The following is a 25,714-nucleotide window of genomic DNA, read 5'->3' on the forward strand; positions in this document are numbered from 1 at the left end:
TCGGAGAGGTTCAGTGACTTCAGAACTGGCGTATATGGAGCGGGTGCAGGGTTTGCCGCCAGAAGTCAGGTGATGACCTGGGAGGGAATTGGACGGGGTGGGTCACGGCTGCAATGAGCACTCATGGGTGTCCTTTTGGGCTGTCTGTCTGGACAGCTTTATATCCCAGTGATGTCCAGGTTATTTTGTGTGATTACTTCTTGGAGTTAGAAATTCGGTGTATTGGGATTGAAGAAAGTTGTGCAAGAGGGTAAGGGGAGATCCATTCAGCATCACAGCATGTTGGTTTTTTCTTGCCTTTTCCACAAGCATGCTTTTTACCTAGTTGCAGTTCTGGGGAGCGTATAATTTTGTGCCCTGCAGTTGTCACTTAGCTGCTTCTCTGAAGGCTTTTTTAGACTGGATGTTGTCTCAGTTCAGCCCTGTCCCTTATCGCTTCTTTGGTCTCACAACCTGTTATCTGGAAAATGGACACAATGACACCTGCCTCACACAGGTGTAAGAATAGTGAGATACACAAAGTACCCAACAGTATTTAGCACAGAGAAAATTCTCACAAAATAGTCCCTCCTCCTACATAGCATCACAACTTACCCATTATTGGAAGATGATTTTCCTTTTCTAAAAGAATTATCTGTTCACGACTCGAAATTTTGGCAAAATATGGAAAAGACAGAAAATCAGTTTGGGCCTCTTCTAAAATGCAGTCACTTTTAGCAATTGGATTTTTCAGTATTCTCTTCTGGTCTTTCTTTCATGTGTGTTGTTTTATTTAATTGATATAATAAAATACGTACAATTTTGTATTATTTTCACATAACTTTTTTATGACAAGCACTTTCCCATGTTATTGTAGTATTTTCATAAGTAATTTTAAAGGCTACATATGCTTTCAACAAATGCAGCATTTTTCATAACCACTCACCTATTTGCATCTTTTAGATTGTGGGAGATATTTTGAGAGTAGGGATGAGTATCCTCTGAATGTTTGGGGCTCTCAAGCCATTCCCATACTTTGGATAGGTGCCTAGAGTAGAATTATTGACCAGAGGGCATGAAAATGTTAAGGCTTACTGTATTCTTGCACTGGTCTTTGCTGGGGAACGGCGTGTGTCTAGGGGAGGATGGTGGGAAGGATGGGCATGGCCTGTGGCCTCCTGGAGTGTGTGGTCCAGTAGGAGAGACAGGGAGTTACACCAGCAATGTGTCGTGCCGGGATAGGGGTGCAGGGGGAGCTCGGACAGGGGGTCCTTAGCTAGTCTGGGGATATGGAGTCTTGAGGAGTGGGTGTGAAGGTTCAAGACGCAACAGAAAAGTTGGTGGGTCCCAGGGGCTGAAAGGTGGGCGGTTGGCCTGAGCCTGGCATGTGAAGAGCATGAAGCGACTGGCATCAGGGAGCCTGCAAGGCTGCCCTAAGGGGTTTGACTCTGTCCCCAGGGCCCTCGGCAGCCACTGAAGGGCTTGAACAGGAGCAGGACACAATTGGATTTCTGTTTAGGAGAGAACTGCTGTGTGAAGCTTGGATGGGAGGAGGTCAGAGCATTTGAGGGGCTGTGTGATTCCTGAGAGAGACTTCAGAGACTCTCATTTCACTACCCCTGTCCCTGCGTTGTGTGTGGGGCTCGAGGGCCCAGCAGGGAGAGCGGTGGGCATTTGAGCCACGGTCCTGCGGTGCTCATGAGTGTGCACAGTGAGCACCCTTGCCGAGGGAGCAGCCGGCCTTCGGTGTTTGGAAGTGTGCAGGGCCTTCCTCTTCCCTCACCTCCCCAGGCCCCCGCTGCCTTCTCCTTGGGCTTGTTTCCCCTGCTCCTGGTCTCCTTCTCTCAGCCTTGTCTGAGACATTACATAAACCCAAAGGCTGTCCACCCAAAGAACCGTGTTGTCAAAGTTGTTCAAAAGTCCGCCGTCTGCAGCAGATGGCCTGCTGACATTCACAGGCTGTGTTTTGAAATTGCATCTGCTTTCCCACATTCCTCCGTCACATAAGCATTATTAATAAATGTTTGTTTCAAAAACTGGTGCAGTGGGTTGCAGTGTGGAGAGGGGCATCTTTCTTTTTTTTGGTCTGATGTCCCCAAAAAGACGTAAGTGTGTGGCGAAAAGGGGCACCCCTCGAGGTTCCTGGATGACTGGTAATGACCAGCCGTGCGTGCGTCCCGCGGCCCTGGACTTGGCTGCTGGCGCCTCCTTCCCTCCAGCTCCTCCTCCACCTAGCTGCATCTTCCTTAGTGATTATCAACTGGCTTTTGAGTAATCCTGGGCTTCTGGAAGCACCTGCTTCATCTGGGGTTTGACCCAGTATTTTATGATATCAATCAAGTGAACTTGGCCAGAAGACCTGGGGTTTCTGTCTTTTTTTCTTTTTTTGCCTGCAACCCGAGTCCTCTAGGGTAAGTGTCTCCCTGACTTTCTGATGTAATTCATTCCCTTCAGCCCCAATCAGTTCCGTCCAGCCAACAATCATAGAGCACACAGCCTGTGTCTTGGCCTCAGAGATACACAGATCACAAAATGAGTTCTTGGCTCTTAAAGGGCTCGCATCCCAGGTGGGAAACAGGATGGCTAACGTAGCAGCTCTGATGGGTGTCTGAAGCAGATGTGGGTGGGTTCCTGTCCTGCCATCCCCCACTTGAGTAGCCTACGGCAAATGATTTTGCCTCCCCCCGTCTCCATTTACTTATCTGCTAAATGGGTGTAAGAACATTTAGCTGGCCCGAGCCCTGAAAGCCTCAGCGGTGCTCTGCATGTGAGAGCCGCTGGCCTGGCCCCGGGGTGGCTCTCAGTTTCTGGAAGGAGGCAGCATTTCTTAGGGGCCCCCCGGGCATGAGCTGCCAGGCCTGGGCCATGTGGATCGAAGTCAGTGTAGCTTTGTCCCCAGGCTGACCTCTCTCTCTCTCTCTTTCTCTGCTCTCTTTCCAGCCTGTGACCTCATGACCCAGGGGATTTTGGCCTTGGTCACGTCCACTGGCTGCGCGTCTGCCAACGCCCTGCAGTCCCTCACAGATGCCATGCACATCCCACACCTCTTCGTCCAGCGCAACCCAGGAGGGTCTCCGCGCACTGCCTGCCACCTGAACCCCAGCCCTGACGGTGAGGCCTACACGCTGGCCTCCAGACCGCCCGTGCGCCTTAACGACGTCATGCTCAGGCTGGTGACAGAGCTGCGCTGGCAGAAGTTTGTCATGTTCTATGACAGCGAGTATGGTGAGTTGGGGGCAGGGGTTGCTCTGGGGCTCCTGGGAGGCACCTTGGGTGCTGGGAGACCCCTGAGCCAGACCGTTCCTGTGGTGGCCGAGAGCTTCAGGGCTGACTGGGTGTACATGGCGGTTGGTGGTCTGGGTGGAGTGGGTCTCAGGGTTGGTAGGGCCCAACCTTGAGCTTTGCAAGTGGGGGGAGAGCTACAAAAACAGATCTGTAGACAGGCATGAATGTTGCCTAGCAACAGCACCTTATCATGACAGCTGAAGTTTGAATCATCTTTGAGTTTTCAATAAAATATTAATAAACTGCTGGCAGGGATCCGAAGGGCTGCACGTAGGTAGCGACAGAGGCTGGCCGGCACGGTCCTCCCAGAAGACTCCTCTTCAAAGACCGTCCCTCACACTGGACAGTCACCTGGCCCTCCCAGCTCCCTGGTCTCCCCTCAGTGTCAGGGTCTCAGGCGGGGGGCATAGGTCAGGGGTGTGGCACAGGCTAGGATCATGTGGGTATGGCTGGACATGGCTTTTTGGAAGACCTCCCAGATGAAAAATACTAAAATTTGTTTGTTAAAAATGCGCAGAAAAATGGGCTTTGGAGAAATAGTTTTAGGTTTTCTTATGGCTGCTCTGTAAAAACAGGCCAGGCCTAGCCCTGGGATGAAATGGTTTCTACATTGTGTTTTTTAAAAAAGACTTTTAATTTTGTGATAACAGATTCTATGCAATTATGAGAAATAATCCAGAGAGATCCCATGCGCCCTTCACCTGGGTTCCCCATGGGCAACGCATGGCATGACTCATATAATACCACGAGCGGGATTTGACGTTGATGCGACCCATAGACCTCTTTCACACTTCTCCAGTTACAGACACTCGGGCGTGTGTATTCATGTCTGTGCAATTTTATCACAGGTAAATTCATGTGACTGGAGTCAGGACACAGGGTAGTGCCCTCACAAGGGTCCCCCATGCCACCTTTCATGGCCATCACCACTCATATTACGTGTCTTTATAGGGTGTGGGGACTGGTAAGTGTCGGCAGCCCCATGGCTGGGGCCAGGATGGAGTGCGTAGACCCTCGAAAGTCCTGCCTTGTGTCTTGGTGAAATCATTCCTTTGCCAAGAATGTAACTAAGAAGAGAAGCCAGCATATGTTTGCATTTGCCTAAATACTCTGCTTCTCTAAGACTGGAATGTCGTCCTCAGCTCTTGAGCAAATATGCTGTTTGGAGTCTTCCAGGAGGAGTTACAAGAGCAGTCAGTGTGCTGAAATGAAGATGAGGTGGCGATGGAGACAAGGGTGACCTGAGGCTCTGGGCACTTGAACTAGACACTGGCCAGCACCTGGCCTCTCCCTCCCACCCGTATTCTATCCCTGGCTCTGGGCGGCGGTGGGGAGGGGGTGTTTAGGAGCTCACAGGGCATCTCTCAGGGGTCGGCCTTCCCCGAGAACCCCTCATACTGATGTTTCAACCCCGGCATCCAGTGTGCTCTGTGGCTGGCCCGTGGGGACGTGTGGACACTGCCAGGGATGGATGCTGTGGCTCAGGGTCTGCAGGGCCCCCGGCCCCCTTCTTCCGACATCTTTGCTCCCCTTGTGCTGTGGTCTATAGAACTCTTCAAGCCTTGGTTCTCCCCCAGGCCTGGGAGGCAGGGACTTCAGCCACAGGAGGGCAGGTAGCAGCTCTGCAGCCTGCCCACCCTGCCATGGCTCCTGTAATTCTTGCACCTGATGAATGACACCTGATGGTACTTGTTCAAACTGGGTTTTTGTATTATCGTACCCCTTACCCTCAGTCAGCTCAAGGATCAAGACCCCCCGGAGAGGAGCCCCGATCCCTACCTGTCTGAAGCTTACCCTCTTTCCTTGGAGCTGGCCTCTTGGTTACATGCTCTCGCAGACACACGTCTCCGTCCCGCAGCCTGCTCTCAGCTTGTCCTGACACACTCATGAGGGCTGATCATTGAGAACACTGACTGTCACACCAGGCTGTAAGCTCCAGGAGAGCGGGCCACTTACCATTCACTACTGTGTCCCTGCTGCTTAGCACTGTACCTGGCACAGTGCAGGGCCCAAGAAATTGTCACTGTGTGAATGAATCTACTCGCTTATGAGGACATGGGGTTTTCAGGGAATTTTCACATGAGACAAAGGAAGAATGGGGAGAAAGACAAGGCACAGATAGTCTGACCTCTGAGGTCGGGGAGGTCGGCTAGGATGGTTCATTCTGCAGATATATTGCCCTGCCCCCCTCTCCTTTCCCCTCCCACCCAGAACCTCCAATCAAACCAAAAGGTGTGCCCCCTTTTGTGACATGGATGCTTTCAAAAACTTTGGTGGGGTTGAAGTTAGTTTTCTTTCTGCTTTTTTCTTTTTTTTATAAGATTTTATTTACTTATTTGAGAGAGAGAGAGCAGGAGAGAGTGAGTGTGAGCAGGGGGGAGGGGCAGAGAGAGAGGGGGAAGCAGACTCCCTGCTGAGCAGGGAACCTGATGCGGGGCTTGATCCCAGGACCCTGGGAACATGAACTGAGCCAAAGGCAGACGTTTAACCCACTGAGCCACCTGGGTGCCCCTTGAAGTTAGTTTTCAACCAGACTGGACTTTATCAGCAATTCCATGAAGACTCAGGGTGACCAATAGCTTTCCTCTAGCGGACAGGCAACTGGTTGAGCCTCGAATGCTGTGTTGAGAAGGATGCCGAGGCTGATGCTGTGATTGCTTCCTGAGTTTCCATGCTGCGGGGGAAGGGCTGGTGGCTGCCTGCGTGTTTGCTGATTTGGCTCTGGGTGCTGGGGGTGAATGGAACACCTCAGCACTGCTGTACATTGGATTGTCGCTGTCTTGGGTGCTGATCCGTTTGGCTTTAGGCTTTCTGGAGGTCAAAGCTCTTTCATTGGGTTCTGTGCAAGACTTCCTACCTTTGTGGGCCCTGGGCATCTGTCCTCTGATTTGACAGCCTCTGAGGCCAGGTTTCTGCCCCAAGATATTCTCTGTAGACTTTAACCACTTTGACTCCCACTGCTCGTCCTGGCTGTGTGCCTCGTGCACGTCTAGTCTCCGGCCTGTTTTCCCACCTGCCTTGTGTTGGGTGAGCCAAGGCGGTAGAAGCCCGTGTGCTATTTGCTGCGGTACATGCAGCTCCCAGAGTGCGGGGTGTGGGTGCTTTCTCTGCCTGGCTGGCATTGGCCTGAGAGCAGTGGGTGGACTTACGCTGCTGATATGCCCAAGACAAATGGTGTCTCCGGGACTCCTCAGGGCCCCTCCTCCCACCCCACCACTGCAGCACTTGTTGTAGATGAGCCCAGTTAAAAAGCAAATTGAGTGTAAAGACTGTTTTATTCCTTCCAAAGTCAAACAGAAGTGGTTTGGGGATATGATGACTTTTTTTTTTTTTTGATGCTGATCTGCAAGTATCTTTACATATATTAAATGTGTAATATATATATATATATATACACATGTTGAAGCCATTCAATGACTCTGTGAGGTGGGATTATTGTTGGCGGCGTTTGACAGGTACATGAGGCCCAGAGAGGTTCTTTTTGACCTGAATGCCCATGTACTTAGCCAAGGCAGCATCCTATTTCTGTAATCTGGGGCTTGCTAGGCTCCAGCTTCCTTTTCCTGTCCCCAACCAGGCAGAACAGATGCCAAGAAGGAAGGAAGAGTGCTTTGGAATGGATTTGGCATTCCTAGGCTGGTGTGCTCTGGACTTCAGTGAATGTCACACAGGAAGTCCCATCCTTGCTGGCAGAGGCCCGATTCGTCCCCGTTGGCCCCTCAGCCTCCGTCTGAACCCAGGAATGACCTGCCTCGCGTGGAACCCGAGGACTGGGCATTGGAGGAGTGAGGAGTCGAGGGTCAAAGAAACCAAATCACTGGGCTCTGAGACAGAACTTGGCAGAGGGGTGCGAGAGGAGTTTGCGTGTATACAGTTTACAAAATGTAAGATGTGCCATTTGGTAAAATTCCATCGAAAATACTTGTATGCTTGTTGTGACAGCAAAAGGGAAAATAGAAGAGAAGCTGACATTTGGGAGAGAAAATCTGTAATGTTAAAATACCAAAAGTTTGGATCGAACAGAACAGAGAACTTTCTGACGTGCCACTTCAAATTCTAGGATATTCATTTGTGTGTCGGGGGAGGTGGGAGCTAAAAGCTGCAGCCACAATTTCTCCCTAGTGAATACATTGGGATGAGGGCGGTAGTTAGGAAGGAATCTTAGAAATCACTGACTCATTCATTCAACAAATATTCACTGAGTCCCCACCACGTACAAGGACGACGTTGCTAAGAACTCATTACAGACGAAGAGACGGATGGGTAGAGGAATTTGGCTAAGGCTGCCCAGGGCTGGGGTGTGAAGTCGGGATCCCAGGGCCCTTTCCTTCATCGTATCCCCAAGGGTTCAGTGGTTTGCTCTTGGCTCCTGGGCCAGCCTACAGGCCGGAGATGGGTTAGGATCTGTGTGAGCGGCCATTGTCTATGTGTGCTGGTTTTTAAACTATTAAAAATAATGAAAAGTCACACATGATAGCAATGTGGACGTCACACTAAAGGAAGGATAAGAAAATACACTCCCGTGAACCCATACCAGTTTAAACAGGTGCAGAGGAGCCCTGTGTGTTGCATTGCTCTCATGTCCTCCCTCACCGAGGGGACGTGACCCCTCTCCTGACAGTGTGCCAACCCAGTCCTTGCTTTCCTTGCTAGTTTGTCCCACAGACGTGGACCCCGACCTGCATATTGTTCCCTTTGACCTGTTTGTGAACCCTAAAAATATGGAGCCACACTGCCTTTTTTCACTCAAAAGTAGGTTTTGAGACCCGTTCATCGGATTCAGGTGGGTGTTATCAATCACTTTTTATGGTCGCACAGCATCATCTGATTTATTACCCATTTTAGTGTTATGGGCATTTGGGTTATTTCCAGGTTTTCACTATTGTAAATAATGCTCATTAGAACATTCTTATATTTGTCTTTTGTTGTTTGTGGGCAAGAGGTTTTTTGTTTTTTTTAACTTATGGCCATTTTAACTTATTTTTTGAAGTTTAAAGTTTCAAATATTTTCAGTTTTTTTTTTTTTTTTTTTTTTTTTTTTTTTTTTTAGTTTTTTATTTTGATCATCTGGTGCTCATAATAACTGTGCTCCTTAATCCTCATCACCCATTTCATGCATCCCCTCCCACCCACCTCCCCTCCGGTAACCAGCAGTTTGTTCTCTCTGGTTAAGAGTCTGTTTCTTGGGGCACCTGGGTGGCTCCGTCGGTTGAGCATCTGCCTTTGGCTCAGGTCATGATCCCAGGGTCCTGGGATCGAGCCCCGCAGCGGACTCCATGTTCAGCGGGGAGTCTGCCTCTCCCTCTCCCTCTGCCCCTTCCCCCTGTTCATACTCTGTCTCTCCCTCTCTCTCTAAAAGAAAAAAACAGTCTGTTTCTTGATTTGTCTCTTTCTCTCTTTTTCCCCTTAGCTCATTTGTTTTGTTTCTTAAATTCCACATTTGAGTGAAATCATATGGTATTTGTCTTTCTCTGACTGTGTTTTACTTACCATTATACTCTGTGGCTCCATCCACATTGTTGCAAATGGCAAGAGTTCATGCTTTTTATGGCTGAGTAATATTCCATTAGAGGTACACACCACATCTTCTTTATCCATTCATCAATTGATGGACGCTTGGGCTGCTTCCATATCTTGGCTATTGTAAATAATGCTGCTATAAACATAGGGATGCATGTATCCCTTTGAATTAGTGTTTTTACATTCTTCGGTAAATACTCAGTAGTGTGATTACTAGATCCAGGGTAGCTGTATTTTTTTTTTTTTTTAAGTGGGCTCCATGCCCAGCAAACTCATGACCCTGAGATCAAGGCCTGAGCTGAGATCCAGAGTCAGACGCCCAACCAACTGAGCTACCCAGGCGCCCCATGGCAGCTCTATTTTTAACTTTTTGAGGAACCTCGGTCCAGTTTTCCATAGTGACTGTACCAGTTTATGTGTGCAAGAGTTTTTTGAGGGTCTGTCCTGAGGAGCAGAATTGCTGGCGTATTTGGCCTAGGCATGTTTCACTTAATAGGTTATTGCAAATTGTTTTCAGAACATTTCTACCTGTTTGCACTGCCATCTGCAATATACCATCATTCTCAAAGCTCCCCAACCTCACTGACACCTGGTAGTCTTTTCACTTTTAAGATTTTCATGTGAAATGGTATCTTACTGTGATTTAAATTTACATTTTCTTGATAGCAGATGAAGTTGAGCACCTTTTCATATCTTTATGGGCTATTTTTGTTTTCTGTGAAATGCCTATTTACCATTTTACATTTTTGCCCATTTCAAAAATTGAGCCTTTTCTTTTTTAAGTGTGCTGATAACTTCTCCCAATCTGTCTTAATGCAGAGAAGTTCTATATTGTATTGTTGTCAGATTTATTCATTTTTTGTATGGTTAGCTCTTTTTCATCTCATTTAAGAAGTCCTTCCCCACCCAAACGTCATATTCTCTGGCCAAAACTTCACTCTCTGCTCTGAGGGCAGATGTGCTAGGCCACAGCTTGGCCACAGCTAGGTCCCAGCACAGGACATGCACGCTCCTGTTGCTCGACCACCTCTTTCCGTGAATCTGTGGCCTGATCTTCCTGCCATGACTCTGCCATGGCCTCAGAGCCAGTCTTGTTCTTGGTGGTGATTGCATAGCCTGTGGCAAGGTGGTTAGGGAAAACGTCCTGGAGGAGGTGATACGGACCTAAGGACTATTAGGAGTTAGGTAAGCAAAGGGCAAGGTGGGGGGGAGGTTAGGAAGAGTGTCCCAGGCAGAGAGAAGAGCATGCTGGAAGGCCTGGGGTCAGTGGAGAAGGGAAAGATCATATGGCTAGACTGTGGGCAGTGGCCAGGGGTGAGGCTAGACTATAGGCCCGGCAAGCCTGAGAGGCTTACTGAGGAGCTTAGAACCCCTCCAAATCTCTGGGAGCTGTACCCTGCTATCTCAGGTAGTGCCCTCGGGTCCTATTTTTCATGCTCATTCAGAGACCTGAAGACAGACGGAGGACATGGGGGTCTTCATCTCCAGATGGCCCTGGTCTTCCAGCTGCCTGTGTCCACAGTCACTGGCTGCTTATGAAAGGGAAGGAAATAACAGGTGGAGAGGACCTGCGATCTGACTGAGGACAAACCCCAGGCCTGGAGTCTAAGCCAAAGGCAGGTGTCAGTGAAGAACAGCTCATACCTTTCCAGCCTTCACGCTGTGCTGAGCACGATGCAGACGTGTCAGTGGCTGCAGCTCACGTCATCTCATGGCAGTTCTTCCAGGCGGGTTTGTACTATTCCTGTTTTACAGGTGAGGAAACAGGCTCAGGGAAGTAAAGAGGCTTCCTGTAGGTCGACCACATGGCCGAGGAATGGGGGGCCGGCCAGGTCTGGGTCCCAAAGACCATATCACGGTTCTGCTCACACACAGCCTCTGGGTCCTCATGGCAAACACTGCAGGTAGATTCTCTTCTTAATACACGAAGATTTATTGTAGCATTGTTGGTAATAGCAGAAATTGCCAACAACCTAAATGTCCATCTTTAACAGATTGGTTAATTTATTATGATATATATACGTAATTTACAACTTGTTCTTTATGTACTCAGAGGCAGTAGTTCCAACACTTGGCACTGTTAGTTGACAATAGTAAAGTGAGAACTGGGATGTGGTGAGTTGCTCCGTGTCAAAGCAAGCTTGTGTGTGTGTGTATTTGAGTACACATACAGTCAGTGTAAGAAAATGCTATTTTAGGGACAGAAACACAATGACTCGGGACAGGCATGGGAGGTATATTTTTTACTGCATTTTTAAAAAACACCTTTTGAGTTTTGTACCAAGTGCAGAAAATAAGCAAATAAAAAAAGAAGATGTGGGTTGCTCCCCCTCCCTCCTTCTTACTGCCCATGATGACTTCTCGGAGCTTCGGCTCCCTCACCTGGGAACCAGGATGGGAATTCATAAGCTATATGCATAAGCACTCAGCAGAGTTCCTGGCACACAGCGAGTGGTCTGCGTGATCATTACAAGCCCTGTATGGGAACCTAGGACTGGCCGTGGGTACGCAAGAGGTTCAGCTGTTTGCCCCTCTACTCTGGCTCAGGGTGACCTTGACTGTAGTGCTTAGGGGCCTGGAACTGGGGGCAGTCTGCCTGGGCTGGATCCTGGCTCTCCCTCTATAGCTGTGTGACACTGGGCGTATCACTCAACCTTGTTGTGCAGTCGTCTCTTCATTTGTCAAATGGGGATAAAAGAACGATCCCTGCCTGATAGGGCCAATGTGTGGATTAAATTAGTTAATACATGCCACGTGCTCGGTCAGACGTAATTCTTCAGGGACTGTGGCCAACACTGGCCCCCTTACTGCTTATTCTCTCTTGGCCTCTGAGCTGGTGAATCTCAGCTGTGGCTTGTTCTAAGGCCTGGATCACATTTGGGTTGTGTTCTTGGTACAAGGGGAGACAGAGAGAGTTTGGGGGTCAGCTGTCCCGTCTGCAGGGGACATCACTGCGTGGTCCCAGGTGGCTCTGGTGAGCCATCACGCCTCAGCTGGATGGCCTGATTGGTTCTCATCGCAAACATCCGTCAGCCCTTGGACCTCACCCCCGAGTCTTCCTGACGTGAAACTCCCCAGAAGAGAGAATCGTTTGGACCCAATGCTATTTTAATGCAATGCGCCAGCAACGTCTTCTTTCCGGCCCTTGGCAAAGCAGGCCAGACGACAACTGCGGTGGTGAGGATCTCATTAATAACACACATCGTATCATTATTGCATTAGCTTAAATTGAAGTAATAAATGCTTTTTCTAGATGAAATGAGTAAGTGAGTTTAATTGCTAGGAAACCTACCAAGAAGTTCGACAATAACTTTACCAGGACGAGTGTTTTGGGTTTTGTTCTTCCATCTAATTACAAAGCAACTGTACTTCGGGGCATGTTAATTGTAGCATTCCCTAGAAGATTAAAGTTCATTAACTCTGAAGTTCCCTCAGCCCTCTGCCGGATTCCAGAGTGTGTCTGGGGGACGGGGGGAGATGCCTGGTACAGGCCTGGATAAGGGACATTAAGGCAGTGCAGGGGACACTCCCTGCGTGGTCCCAGCTGGCTGGTGAGCCATCCTTGTGCAGTGCAGACTTGCTCCCACACATGCCCCCTTGTGCAGCTGCAGGCCACAGGAGTGGCCACAGCAAGAACTCAGCAGACCTTCGGTGCTTTCCTCTCCCACGTGTGGACAGTGTCCCCTTGGAAGACAGATATGGCCCCATTGTGATCCCTCTCCTGTTGACCCTGCTTTCTCTGATCCCATTGGCCCCAGCACAAAAGAGGGAATAGTTTTTGTTGTTAAATATCGGGATTTCAGGAAGAGCACCATGCGATGTGGCCCTAATATCTGGGAAGACGGTTGGCTCAGATTGGATCCCCACCTCCCCCTTCTTAGTGAAATGAGATACTGTGTCCTCTCCTTGGTCTCAGCGGAACCATCTCTTACCCTTCTGTCAGGGAGAGCGTGCCTGCTTCCTGCTGGGAGCCAGCCATGTCAAGAGTACCTTCATTTTTCTGTAATGAACTGTATTGAGGTATAACTGGCAGGCAATAAAATACACTCATTCGGTGTGTGATGTTTGATGGGTTTGACAAATGTATGCACCGGAGTAACTACCGGCCTGGCGAAGGTGCAGAGCACTGCCAGGTAAAGCAGTGGCGAATTTGAAGGGAGAGAATTGTAGGTCACCTGCCCCTGGCCCCAGTCACCAGCACTGGTTGGGTGGCCACGGACCCCGTGCCTGGGGCCTGTGTGCAGAATCCCTGTAGCTGCCTTCCTGCTCTGTAAGAGCGTTCTCAGGGACCCGGAGGGTCGGCGTGGCTGGCCAGGAGAGAGGGAGCAGGACAGAGGGGTGTGGATGGCAGAGGAGGGGCAAGGGGAGGCAGGGAAGCCCTTTGGCAGCCGTGGCTGGCATTTGGGCCGAAGCCATCTCCATCCAGGATGAGAGCCCTGACCATCTGCTCGCTGGCCAGAGAGGGCTTCTCATCCCTCACTCTGTGATGGCTAGCACCTCCTTGGGAAGTGGTGTTGGGGTGATTATGAACGCAGGCCTCAGTGTCAGAAAGAACTAGGTTCAAGTCCCTGCTGCAACTGTTTACTGCTTCCTGGGTGAGCCGCGTGCCCTTTGGAGACTCTGTTTTCCTGGTCTGTAAGATGCACATCACAGCCCCCCCCCCCCCCCCGGGCTGGTGGTGGAGCCTGGCCCTTGGCACGTGCTCAGCACACAGTAGGGGGTAAGGACCTTATGCTTTAAAAGTTTTCCTTCGCCTTTTGCAAGGGGGTCTTAGTGGATGCCACCCAGCTCTGAAGAAGCCTTTTTGGAGGCCCGGGATGTGGGTTTCTCTTGCCTAGTGCTCAGCACTGACCTGGCTGGGTGGAGGCCATAGCAGCATTCTGTGGCAGGAAGGCCTGTGGGTCTTGCTTGGCTTGTGTCCAGACAGGATCTGTGAAACAGCCTTTGGAACAGCCTTCCCCTTGGGAGTCTCAGGAGGCAAAAAGGTGCTGGGGGCACCCTAAGGTGTTCCCCTGTGAGGTGTCCTGTGGGAGCCTCAGATGTTAACCCAAAGGTCCACCATGGCCACTGGAGCTTTCCGTTTTGTACTGGGATAACAGCCATGACCCTTGCAGTGGCCTGCATGCCCTGCCCCCCTGTCACGGCCACTCGCTCCCGGAGCCCATCCATTCCCCTCCAGTTCCTCGCTGCTGCACGAGGGCGCAGTCTGGCCTCAGAACCTTTGTGCTGGCTGTTCCCTCTGCTGGGACACTCCTCCCACAGCCAGATTAGATGTCTGCAGGCTGCTGCCTTACCTTCAGGGCCTGGCTTCAGCCCCATCTGCCTTCCCTCCCCAACTCCTTTGAAGATTGCACTCCTTTTCCTCTTGGCACCCCTTTCTCCCTTCCTGCCTTATTTGTTTTCATGAAATTCACTGCCACTTAGTTGTTTTTTGATGTTTGTCTTTCCCAACTGGAATATGAGCTCCACACAGGCAGGGAATTTGTCTGTTTTGTTGACTGACGCTGCATACCCAGCATTTAGCATGGCGCCTGGGACATAGTAGGTGTTCAATAAATGCTTGATGAGTGAGTGAATGAAAGAAGCTGTATTTTGGGGCATTTCACTTCCCATTTATTCTTCCAGGAATCATTTGTTTCATTGTTTGAGGTTTTTTTTTTTAATTGAAGTATCATTGACTCACAACATTACGTTCGTTTCAGGGATGCGATAGAGCGATTGGACAGCTCTCTGTCTTGTGCGGTGCTCGCCACAGCGTAGCTCCCATCTGTCACCGGACAGCACTGTCACAGTGCTGCTGACTGCGCTCCCTGCACTGGGCCTTCCATCCCCGTGCTTCTTCAGGCCATACCTGGAGCCTGTGTAAGGTTTCTAGTTACAACCGTCATCAGCATGTCTATGGAGTCCAAAGAAGCACAAAGTCAAAGACCCACCCTCCCCCACTCCCAGCTGTGAACCGGTGTGTGCAGCCCCCCGAGTTTCTGCCCACACTTTCCCCCTTGGCAAGTGCGTAGGGAGAGCCTATGTATCCAGGGGCCGGGGCCTGATGAGAGTTCAGACGGACTCTGTTCATGTGAAAGTTCTCCCCGCAGTTTCCCAGGAGGAGCGAGTGTTCGTATCACGGTGAAGGCGGGGGTGGCCGCCGTGGTTTTGGGGCTGAGGCAGCTGGAGGACTTGGCTGTCACTCCTGCCTCGGCCTTCTTCTGACTTCTCTCTGGGCACGCTCATAGATCTTTTGCATTTTTAGTTTTCTCCCTTCGGTAGTGGGGATAATGAAGATGCCTACCTCAGAGGGCCCTGGGGAGGTCGAGATGAAATGCTGGGTCTGAGGGATTGAGCTCCCTGTGGCCCCAGACCGCTTCTCACTTTTCCTGCTCCTCCCCGGTACCCGGGACAGAGCAGGCCTCTGACTGAGTCTAGTGCTGAACAGGGTTCCCTGGCAGGGGGGTGGGGAGGTGGTAGAGTTCCAGTTACAGATGGGAGTGAGGAGGGAGCGTGGAAATTCCAGGGGGGGTGATACCTGTGTGCAGAACACCAGGGTGTGAAAGAGCACGGCATGCTCAAGAGGGAGGAGGGTCTGGGGGGCCAGCAGCGTATGCCGCTGAGTGCTGGGAAGTGAGGTGTCAGTGGGAAGGGCGGGTGGGGGCTGTGACATGCAGACTCAGGTGGCCTGGCCAGGGGTGATTCACTGTGTCTGAGGTAACCCCATCAGGCCACTTGGAGGGTAACTTCCAGCAAGGAATTGGATAAACAGAGGCCTGGTTTTCCCCCTTCTGATGCGAGATGTATGCTGTGACACGGAGGCTCGGCCTCCTGGGGAGCCTTCCGTCCGGTGGCCATGCTCAAGGATGCAGGCCTGACCTCTCTGGTTGCCTCCCCCTGGAGCGTGAAGAAGATGACATTGCATAAAGTTGCATTGTGTGGCCACCCCGTGTTTCCCACTGGGGGCTCTGGGAGTGGTGACAAGGCCACTCAGAACCAGAAGCTAAGGGTCACACCTGAATGCCACTTTCCTTGTGGATAGCAGTATGTCTCCTCTCCAGGCCTCTGTTTATCCAATTCCTTTCTGGAAGTTACCCTCCAAGTGGCCCGATGGGGTGCCTGTGAGGGCCTCCCTGCTGCCTCGCCCTCCTTCCCTGTGGGCCTGCATGCCATGCCATTGTTTGATTTTTGGTTTAATTGTTTTGGGTTGCCTGGTCTGCCCGTTTGCTTATTTGTTTGTTTATTTCCTGCTCACATCCGGAGAGGGTTTGCAGAGGCTTCTAATGAGGCTCCTAGATGCTGAGGTTGAGAAAGTGGCAGTTAGAAAATCAAGGCAAGGCCACCGCGGCTGTGCTGGTGGGGAGGGTGGCAGGGACCACCGTGATCACATTCTCCTGGCAGCCAGAAGGGGAGGAAGCCCCAGGTTGCAGGATCCCCAGGTCCTTGGGAATAAAGAAGCAGGGCGGCAGGCTCCTCAGAGGGGCCAGGCTTCTGTGGCACTGCAAAGAAGGTCCCCAGAGGAAGCTGACCTGTGCCATCAGGACCGGGGACAGGTGCGCGGCAGCTCGGGCTCCGCATGAAAGCACGCGCAGAGGTGGGTTTTGTTTGGCTGTCTCTGAGTTGAGCACAGTTCGCTGATGGTGGAGTGTAGCCCTCCCATGGCCTGGGGGGCATCCCTAGTGGGTCCCATTTTCAGAGGAGCAGGAGGGCCCCAGAGGGCAGGAGTCAGCCCCATGGGCGCTTCCTGTAGGCTGGCCTTGAAAGACATCGTGGAACCTGTGGCTGCCTGTTCTGGTGTTCTTGGTCTCCTGTATCCGGTCGGTCTGGTACACTCGGACAGATGCCGAGGCCCACTGGATTCCAGGTGCCCTGTGAGGCCCGGGGGCGCTGGAGGTGAGCGAGGCAAGTATGGCCTTCTGCCCCTTTGGCCTTGAGCGGGGACGAGGCTCGTGACAGAGGCCAAGCTATGAGGGTGATTCGAGTTTTGGCAGTGAGGTCTGCCTGCCTGGCAGAGTCTGGGGAGGCCTTGTGAGTCGAGTTGAGTCCAGGTGGAGTGAGCAGGGGTGAAGGTGGGTGGGCAGGTGTGGGTCCTGGGCTGAGAGAAAGCAGAGGTGTTCTGGACTGGCCTGAGTTACGCCTGGCTGGAGCCTTGTCTCTGGGGTCAGGGACTGCGACATGGAGAGCCCAGCCAGGTGGCAGAGGGGCTGCGAATCCCAAGGGCAGGGAGGAAACATGGAAGGGCAGACCACTCTGCTTTCTTTTCTTTGTAATCTTTTTCTTTGAAATTATTTTTTCTTATGCAAGTAACACATGAAATGAGTATGTTCTTGTTGAAAAAATGCAAGCGACGTAAGCATCAAGGGGAAAACTATATGCGCCCTCTTCTCCCTCTCTCACCTCCCCACCCTCCTCTCTAGAGGTAAGGAGAGGACTTTCCTGGGCATATGACACGGACGTGCAGACATTCACATTCACATATGTGGTTCTTTTCAAAAGCAGAAGCAGTATTGTTTTGGGCTGAGCTTTCTACTTGGGGTTCTTTGGAGCTTTCCCTCTACGCCAGCCCCCTTGGTTGAACCTCACTGTCCTCACCTGCTGCACAGTGTTCCCCGGGGTGGGCGGTGGGCTGTATTGATCGTTTCCTCGTTCAGGTGGTTTCTCGAGACTGTGCACTTGCACGCGGCGCTGTGTTGAACCTACAGCTTCGTGCACGTGTCCGTGTATTTCTGTGGGTTGGATTGCTAGAAAGCAGAGTTGCTGAGTTACAGGGGACTCTGTGCTTTCCAATTAGGAAGCTAGAAGGATAGTGGTGAGGTGCCAGGTACCAAAATAAGGCAGGCAGGAGGAGCAGTGTTTTGGAGGAGAACAGACCTTGTTCTGGTCCCTGGTTTTTTTGATGGCTGGGAGGAAGATAAATTCTTGGCTGCCATGTTGCTGAGGAGAAATGTGATTAGGCAGAAATTCAGGGACAAATTCCAAAGTCAGAGAACGAGAGGAACTGGAGCAGGGGCCCTCGGAGGTCAGCCATAGCCCTTATGAGAACCGATTTGGGAATGGAGTCAGCTGCACCCTGGTGGGGGTGGGCAGTGGCAGGGGGCGGTCCCTGTGGTGTGTCCTGCTCTAAAGGAATCACGCCTGTCTGGGACTGATGAGTTCAGGCTGACGTGAGCTCAAAGAGGAGGGACCCCAAGCTCTTGGGAGGAGCAGCAGAGGGGGTTGGGGGCAGGGCTGATGTGAGCTTAGGGGTCCAGCCCCCTCTGAGTGGCCCCGGAACCAGGACCTCTGATCAAGAGAGGCGGTACAGGAATCAGGAACTGTCCAGCTGCCAGAGCTGGTCTGTGCTAGAAGGGGCAGCTCCCTGGGGTGCCCCAGGGGCACTGCGGCAGGAAGGGTCCTTGTCCCTAGTCCACCTCGGATGGGGGCAAGAGTCTTTGGGTGACAAGTCATTATTAATCAAGGTGTTCCCTACCCCCCACCACCGTTCCCCACCCCATGTCTCTGCTTTGTCTCTCAACACTGAGAGACTGAGAACTTGCCACTTCACTTTTTTTTTTTGCATTTTTTTATTGTGGTGAAACATATACAATGTCAAAGTTACATTGTAGCCATTTAAAAAAGATTTTATTTATTTATTTGACACAGAGAGAGAGAGAGCGCGCGCATAAGCAGGGGGAATGGTAGGCAGAGGGAGAGGGAGAAGCAGGCTTTCCACTGAGCAGGGAGCCCGATGTGGGACTGGACCCCAGGACCCTGGGATCATGACCTGAGCCGAGGGCAGATGCTTAACCGACTGGGCCGCCTGGACGCCCCTACACTGTAGCCATTTTCAAGCATGTAGTTCAGTGGCAGTTAGTACATTCCCAGCGTTGGGCAGCCATCACCCCCGTCCATCTCCACAGCACTTTTCATCTTGTAAAACTGAAACTCTGTCCCCAGTGAACACTAACTCCTCACTCCCCCCGCCCCCAGCCCTTGGCAACCACCCCTGTCTGTCTCCGTGACGTTGATTGCGCTGGGGACCTCACACAGGTGGGATCAGTGGCCTCAAGCTTCCTCCGTGTCGTAGTGGTGCCGGGATTTCCTCCCGTTTTCAGGCTGGATAAGTTTCCGTTATGTGTACACACCACATTTTGTTTGTCTGTTCATCTGTCAGTGGACATTTGGGTTCTTTCCACCTTTGTCCACTTTGCTTTCTGAGGGTGTTGAAGAAAAAGGGGTCTCTTGGGGGCCTGTGTGTGTGTGCGTGCGTTTGCACGTTCTACCTTCTGGAAGACATCCGTTCATTCCTCACTCCGCCACCAAAGTCGCTAAGTTCACTGCTCTGCTTGGAGCCTGACAGTGGCACCCCCTCTCCTCAAGGGTCGAGTTCAGAGCCCTTCAGGAGGCCTTCCAAGTCTGGGCTTCACCTTCCGAGCTCTTCTCTCCTCATTCCCTCAAGGCTCCCCGTGTCCCGGTGACGCAGGACACACTAGGTGGGGCGCAGCCAGGGGGACACAGCCCACCGAGCACCCTTCAGAGGAGGGTGTTACCACGGGGAGCCACCGGACAGGCGTCGGCGGGCGTGAAGTGGAGATGTCCCAGACCAACAGCTGTAGGAAGGTACCAGGACACCCAGGGCTAAGGGACAAATGGGAGAGATGGTCCTGGAGCCAGGACTGCCCGGTGGGAGTGGGGACCTACCCCGAGGGAGCCGGGAGCATGCAGGAGGCACTGAGCTAATGCTTGTTGTATGACATGGGTTAGATGTAACAGAAAGAAAAGGACTGGAGATCTGGAGGCACGTGCACGTGCACGCGCACACACACACACACACACACACACACATGAGCACGCATGCGCACATGCATGCATCTCAGGTCCTGTGGTAATTAGAGTCAGAGGCGCAGGTGTATCTCTCTAACAGTCACGGAGAAAGATCAATAAATTTGCCTCCTTCCACATCGGCACAAGGTCTCATTGGAGGGCACAGGGCAGCTCAGGGTCAGAATCTTCTCGTGAACTTCACGGTATCCTGGCCTACTCGGGAGGGGAGAGTCAAGTGAGCCTGAAGGGCCATCTGGACCTAAGGGCAGGGCTGGTGTGCCAGGGGCAGCCTAGTACCTGGGACAAGGACTGCAGGAGAAGCTTTCCTGCTGAGGGGTCCACTTTGGATCTCTTTGGAGCCGCCGTGGACTGCCACCGTGGTCAGAGACCCTGGCCACAAAGCCAGGCTGTGACCATGGATGCTGCCCCGGCCTCTCCTGACACAGCAAGGCTCCTTGGACCGCCCACATGTGTTCTGGGGACGGGGTCAGCGAGGGGAGGAGGCATGTGTGGTGCCCTGAAACCTGTGTGCAGGGACTTATAAGAACCACTGGGCCACCTCCTGCCAGTGACAGCACTTTGGCAGCAGAAATTGGCCATGTGTGAGTATTTATGCCATGGAAGTCAGCAAGTGTACACACATCAGGGCTTTTTGTTCTGGAAAGCCAGGTTAGTACCACACCACATGTCCCACTCCCCAGTATTTATTATCTGCTTGGGGGTGGGGACAAGATGGTGACAAGAGGATTAAGAAGGGCCTAGTTGATGCTGATGGGAAGATGGGTAGCATGGGGCCTGAATCATGAGAAGGCTTCCTGTGGGACCCTTGCTGGACCCTGACAGTCAGGGAGGATTTGGGTAGATGGAGACAGGGATGCCCCAGGAGGGGAATGGTCTGAGTATAGACAAGCACCAACTGTCTGAGTCTGGGAGTTGTGGGAGATAAAGTTAGGTAAGCCTGCAGGTAAAAATGAAGGGCTGGAAAGCTGGACGTTTGGTCTTTATCCTGTAGGGTAGTCGTTCTTAGTGGGCCAATAGCTTATGTCTGGAGACAGTTTTGATTTTTATAACAGGAGTGGGGAGGAGTGCTAGTGGGTAGGTTCCAAGGATACTGCTTAACGTCCAGTGCTGCTCTTCCCAGGATAGCTCCTGACAACAAAGAATTTTCTGGCTCAAAATGGCAGTAGTGCTGAAGTTAGGAAACCCTGCTATTGGAGCTAATGTAGGTTCACGGTCAGGGGTGTATAGAGTCATAATTTTAGTGCAGCGTGTGTGTGAGAGAGCAAGGGAGAGGGAGAAGGACAGGAGTTGGGGGCAGATTGGTTAAGGTGGGGGGAGGGGGCCATCAGATGCTCCCTGAGGGTCTGACTGCCAGCTTGGAAGGGCAGTGGCTCACTTGTGTCAAAGGAGAGAGAGAGAGAGAGAAACTCAGTGCCCAGCCTGCTGAAGTCCCAAGTGGGGTGCCTGGCACCGCCAGTGCTCTTGTCCCCGTGAGTTTCCTTCCCTCTCCCTCCCCACAGCTGAGGCCAGGGTCTGGGTCTGACCTAGCTCTCTGGGCCCTTGAAGGTGACATCAGCTGCAAGCTCTCCCCTCACCCAGAGCACCGAAGCAAGAGCTGTCAGTGGCTTCTAAAAGTAAATAGGTTTCTCTGGTAATGAGAATATGTATTTTCTCATTTTTGGAAAGGCATAAACAACACTGACGTGTATAAAGTAAAAACCAAATTTCTCTTTCAAGCGCCCTCCCATGGTACTCGGTTCCCTTCCTGCCCTGGGGGCACCACCAGTATTTTCTTGAGGTATCTCTGGGTGCGACAGTCCCAGCTTCCTCTGTCCTGTGTGTGTGTTGGGAGGGACCACACACGCTCACTCTAACATTCACTTTGTCACATATGTCATGTTGAGTGTGTGTGTGTCACTTGTCAGTGCTCTTTGAGGATCTGTCCTCCTATGGTGTGCAGAGGATGGGCAGGGCAGGGCAGGGCAAAAGCCTGGAGACCCTAGTTTCCACCCAGGCTTGCCGTCACCAACCAGTGGGCTGTGGGCAGATGTCTTCTTCTGAGACTCATTGCCCTGGCACTAGTAGGACCCAGGCTGCTCTCTGGGGGCTCTGGCATCTCTCCTCGTGTGTCCTATGCAGCAGCCGCAAACTAGAAGCTCTTAGAAATGGGTGGTGGGCACTTCTGGAATGAATTCTCCCCTGAAGCTGCCATATGGAAATGAACCAATAATGGCCAATTCCTGGTGCAAGTCAGCTCCAGGCTCAGCTCAGCCTGAGCAGACGTGATGTCTCTTGCAGTATAAATACCTCGCCTAGAACTAGGGCAGCCCCAAGGGTGGCCCCCGTGCTTCTCAGCACCTGTGTAGCAGCCAAGAACATCACCTGTTCTGCCTGGGGCTCCCCCGTCCTCTGGCTGCTCCCAGAGATCTCACATTTCCTGGCCTAGTTCAGTGCTGGGCTCCTGGGATATATTCATTAAATCTCACAAAATCCTGGGAGGATAGTATAATTAGAAGCATCGGATGGTGGTTTAGCACTCAGGGCTCTGATGCAGACTGTCTGAGTCCATCCTCTATAGCTCATGTGAATTTGGGTAAGGTATTCAATCTATGTCTCAGATTTTGCCAATGATAAAATTGAGCTTCAGGAAGGTTAAGTAACTTGTCTGAGGTTATAGATCCAGACCATATTTTTCCTACGACAACCCACATGGATCTGTGTTCTCGGAGGATTTCTTAGTTAAAGGTTCAAATGCTAGGTAAGTTGAAAGGGGGCTGGAGATGCCATTTCTTGGTTATCCTCTGGGATGCCCACCAAGCCCATTGGTATCATGGAAAAGCTGTCTCTGGGTTTCTGGTTGTACCTCTAAAGTTAATCCACGGGAACAGGTGGTTCTGCTTGGGAGTTAGTCTCTGCACTCTGTGAATGAATAGATCAGATCTGCGGGACTTCTGTGGCTGCATCAATTTCTGTATCTGTGGCTGTGGGGTACTTCTGTGCCCTCAGGTGTCGCCCAAGGAGGTGATGGGGATGATTGCCTGTGATAGGAAGGGAAGAAGCACATGTTGAACACCTGCTGTGCTTGTTATTGGGTTTAAAACTTGGTCTTGGAAATAAATCCGATCTTGGGGCACCTGGGTGGCTCAGCCGTTAAGCATCTGCCTTTGGCCCAGGGTATGATCCCAGGGCCTGGGATCAAGCCCCACATTGGGCTTCCTGCTCCACTGGGAAGCCTGCTTTTTCCTCTCCCACTCCCCCTGCTTGTGTTCCCTCTCTCACTGGCTGTTTCTCTCTGTCAAATAAATAAATAAAATCTAAAAAAAAAATCTGATCTCATTGAATTGTACAGCTTTGAAAGGTAGGTACATTTGTCCCCCTTTCCAGATGAGAAAACTGAGATTCAGACAGTTATTTAACTAGACTAAGGTCATGCAACCAGAAAGACACAAAAACCGATGGCTATGTGGCTTCAAGTTCCTTTGCCTCTTAGAAGGGCAGAAAGGTCTCAAATCAATGACCTCACCTTTCACGTAAGAAGCTAGAAATTAAAAGAGCAAGTGAAATTTGAAACAAGTAGAAGAAAAAAAAATAAAGATCAGAGTGCAAAGCAAAGATACGTAAAACAGGAAAACAATAGAGAAAAAAATTGAAACCAAATGCTGGTTCTTCGTGAAGATAAAATGGATAAACCTCTAGACAGACTGAACAGGAAAATAAAAAAAGAAAGAAGACACAAATTACCAACATCAGAAATCAGAAAAGTGACATTACTACAGATTCTACAGGCACTAAAAGAATAATAAGGGAATATTGTAAAAAACTTGATGCCAGCAGATTTGACAAACAAGCTGAAATGAACAAATTTCTTGAAAGACACAAACTACAAAGCACCTGCAAGAGTAGGAAATGCGAATAGCCCTATATCTGATAAAGAAATTGAATATGTAGTTAAATAACCTCTGAGAAGGAAAACTCTAGACCAAGATGGTTTCACTGTTGAATTCTGCCATATATTTGAGGAATAAATATCAATTTTATATGGTCTTCCAGAAAATTAAAGAGAAGGAATGCTTCCCAACTCTTGCTATGAGACCAGTATTATCCTGATACTAAAACTGACAACGTTACAAAAAACCTAAACCAATATCCTTCATGAACACAGACTTGTAAAAAACCTCAACAGAATATTATCAACAGCATATAAAAGGGATGATGTATTATGACCAAGTGGGGCTTACTTAGCCAGTGATGCAAGCTCAAAATTCAATTGATGTGATTCCCCATGACTATAGACTTTAAAAGAAAAACCATATGATTATATTTTAGAAAAAAAAATTTGACAAAGTCCAACATCTTGTTCTGTTAAAACCCTCAGCGAACTAGGGATATAAGGGAACTTCTCTATCTTATAAAGGGCATTTATGAACAACCTCCAACTAACCTTATACTTAATGGTGAAAGACTGAATATTTTCTCCTTAAGATCAGGAACAAGATGGAGATGTTCACTCTCACCGCATCTGTTCAACATTGTACCTGAGGGTTTAGGCAGTGCAATTAGGGGAAAAAAACCATCTAGATTAGGAAGTAAACTAGAACTTTTTATTTACTCATGACATGATGACCTATGTGCAAAATTCAATAAGATCTATAAAAAAGCTACTGGAATTGACAAGTGAGTTTAGCAACATTGTGATGTAAAAAATCAATAAACAAAAATCAATTGTATCTATATACTAGCAATGGATAATTGCAGTCAAAATAAAAACCATACTATTTATTATAATAGCATAAAAAATGTGAAATCCTTAGGAATCAATCTGACAAAAATCAGCAAGACCTGTACACTGAGAACTATGTAACATTACCGAAAGAAATTAAAGAGGACCTAAATAAATGGGGACATACGTTGTGTTCATGGATTGGAAGACTCATTTGTATTAAAATATTAGGTCTTCTCAAATTACTCTATGGATTCAATGCATCCCAATAAAAATCCCAGCATGCTTTTTTGTGGAGTAGAAATTGACAAACTGATTGTAATATTCATAGGGAGATGCAAAGTACCTAGAATAGCCAAAACCACTTTGAAAAAGACTAACTCCATGACTTCAGAACATTAAAAAAGGTCCAGTAATGAAGACAGTGTGTTTTTTGATGTAAACATAGTCAGGTAGACCACTGGAACAGAATAGAGAACCCAAAAATAGACTCCCGCGTATCCAGATGATTGATTTTCAACAGAGGTACAAAGGTAATTCAATGGAGAAAGTGTATTTTGTTCAACAAATGGTGCTGGAACAAGCAAATATCTACGTGCAAAGAAAGAAACGTCAATCCATACTGTGTACTATATATAAAAAAATAAGTAAAAAATGGATCACAGATGTGAAAAACCCGAAACTCTAAAGCTTCTGTGAGAAAGCACAATAGAAAATTGTCATGGCCTTAGGTTAGGCAAAGATTCCTTAGATACAACACCAAAAGCACAATCTGTAAAAGAAGAAAGAATTGACAGCCTGGATTTCATGAAAATTAAGACCTCTTTAAGAATTAAGAGCTCTTTAAGACCTCTTTAAGAATTAAGCTCTTTGAAGGGCACAGTTAAGAAAATAAAAAGACAAGCTACAGCCTGGGAGAAAATATTTACAAATCACATATCTGATGAAGGAATCACACATAGAATGTAAAGACCTCTTTTTTTTTTTTTTTAAGATTTTATTTATTTATTTGACAGAGAGAGACAGCCAGCGAGAGAGGGAACACAAGCAGGGGGAGTGGGAGAGGAAGAAGCAGGCTCATAGCGGAGGAGCCTGACGTGGGGCTCGATCCCGTAACGCCGGGATCACGCCCTGAGCCGAAGACAGATGCTTAACCGCTGTGCCCCCCAGGCGCTCCAGAATGTGAAGACCTCTTAAAACCCAGTGATAACAAACATGACAATGAACAACGGGCAAAATATTTGAATAGACACTTTACAAAAGAGGATCTGTGGATGGCAAGCAGGCCCATGGAAAGATACTGCTTAGTGATTAGGGGAATGCAAATTAAAACCACAACTGAAAGCTACCACATCCCTGTTAGAGTGACTCAAATTAAAAGAGGAGGATAATATCAAGTGTTCGTGAGATTCAGAGCAATTGGCA

The 25,714-nt window shown here is 49.8% G+C and overlaps 1 protein-coding gene across 1 annotated transcript in view; it reads left to right on the forward strand.

Annotated features, from left to right (window-relative positions):
* GRID1 (glutamate ionotropic receptor delta type subunit 1) overlaps nucleotides 1–25,714 on the forward strand; it is a 687,404-nt gene that overhangs the window by 153,100 nt on the left and 508,590 nt on the right. The window contains exon 3 of the mRNA XM_040623983.1: nucleotides 2,920–3,204. Within this exon, the coding sequence (XP_040479917.1) occupies nucleotides 2,920–3,204 (285 nt within the window). The remainder of the gene's footprint in view (nucleotides 1–2,919; nucleotides 3,205–25,714) is intronic.

This window comes from Ursus maritimus, unplaced genomic scaffold (genome assembly GCF_017311325.1).
Source record: "Ursus maritimus isolate PB19 unplaced genomic scaffold, ASM1731132v1 scaffold_7, whole genome shotgun sequence".
Lineage (NCBI taxonomy): Eukaryota > Metazoa > Chordata > Mammalia > Carnivora > Ursidae > Ursus > Ursus maritimus.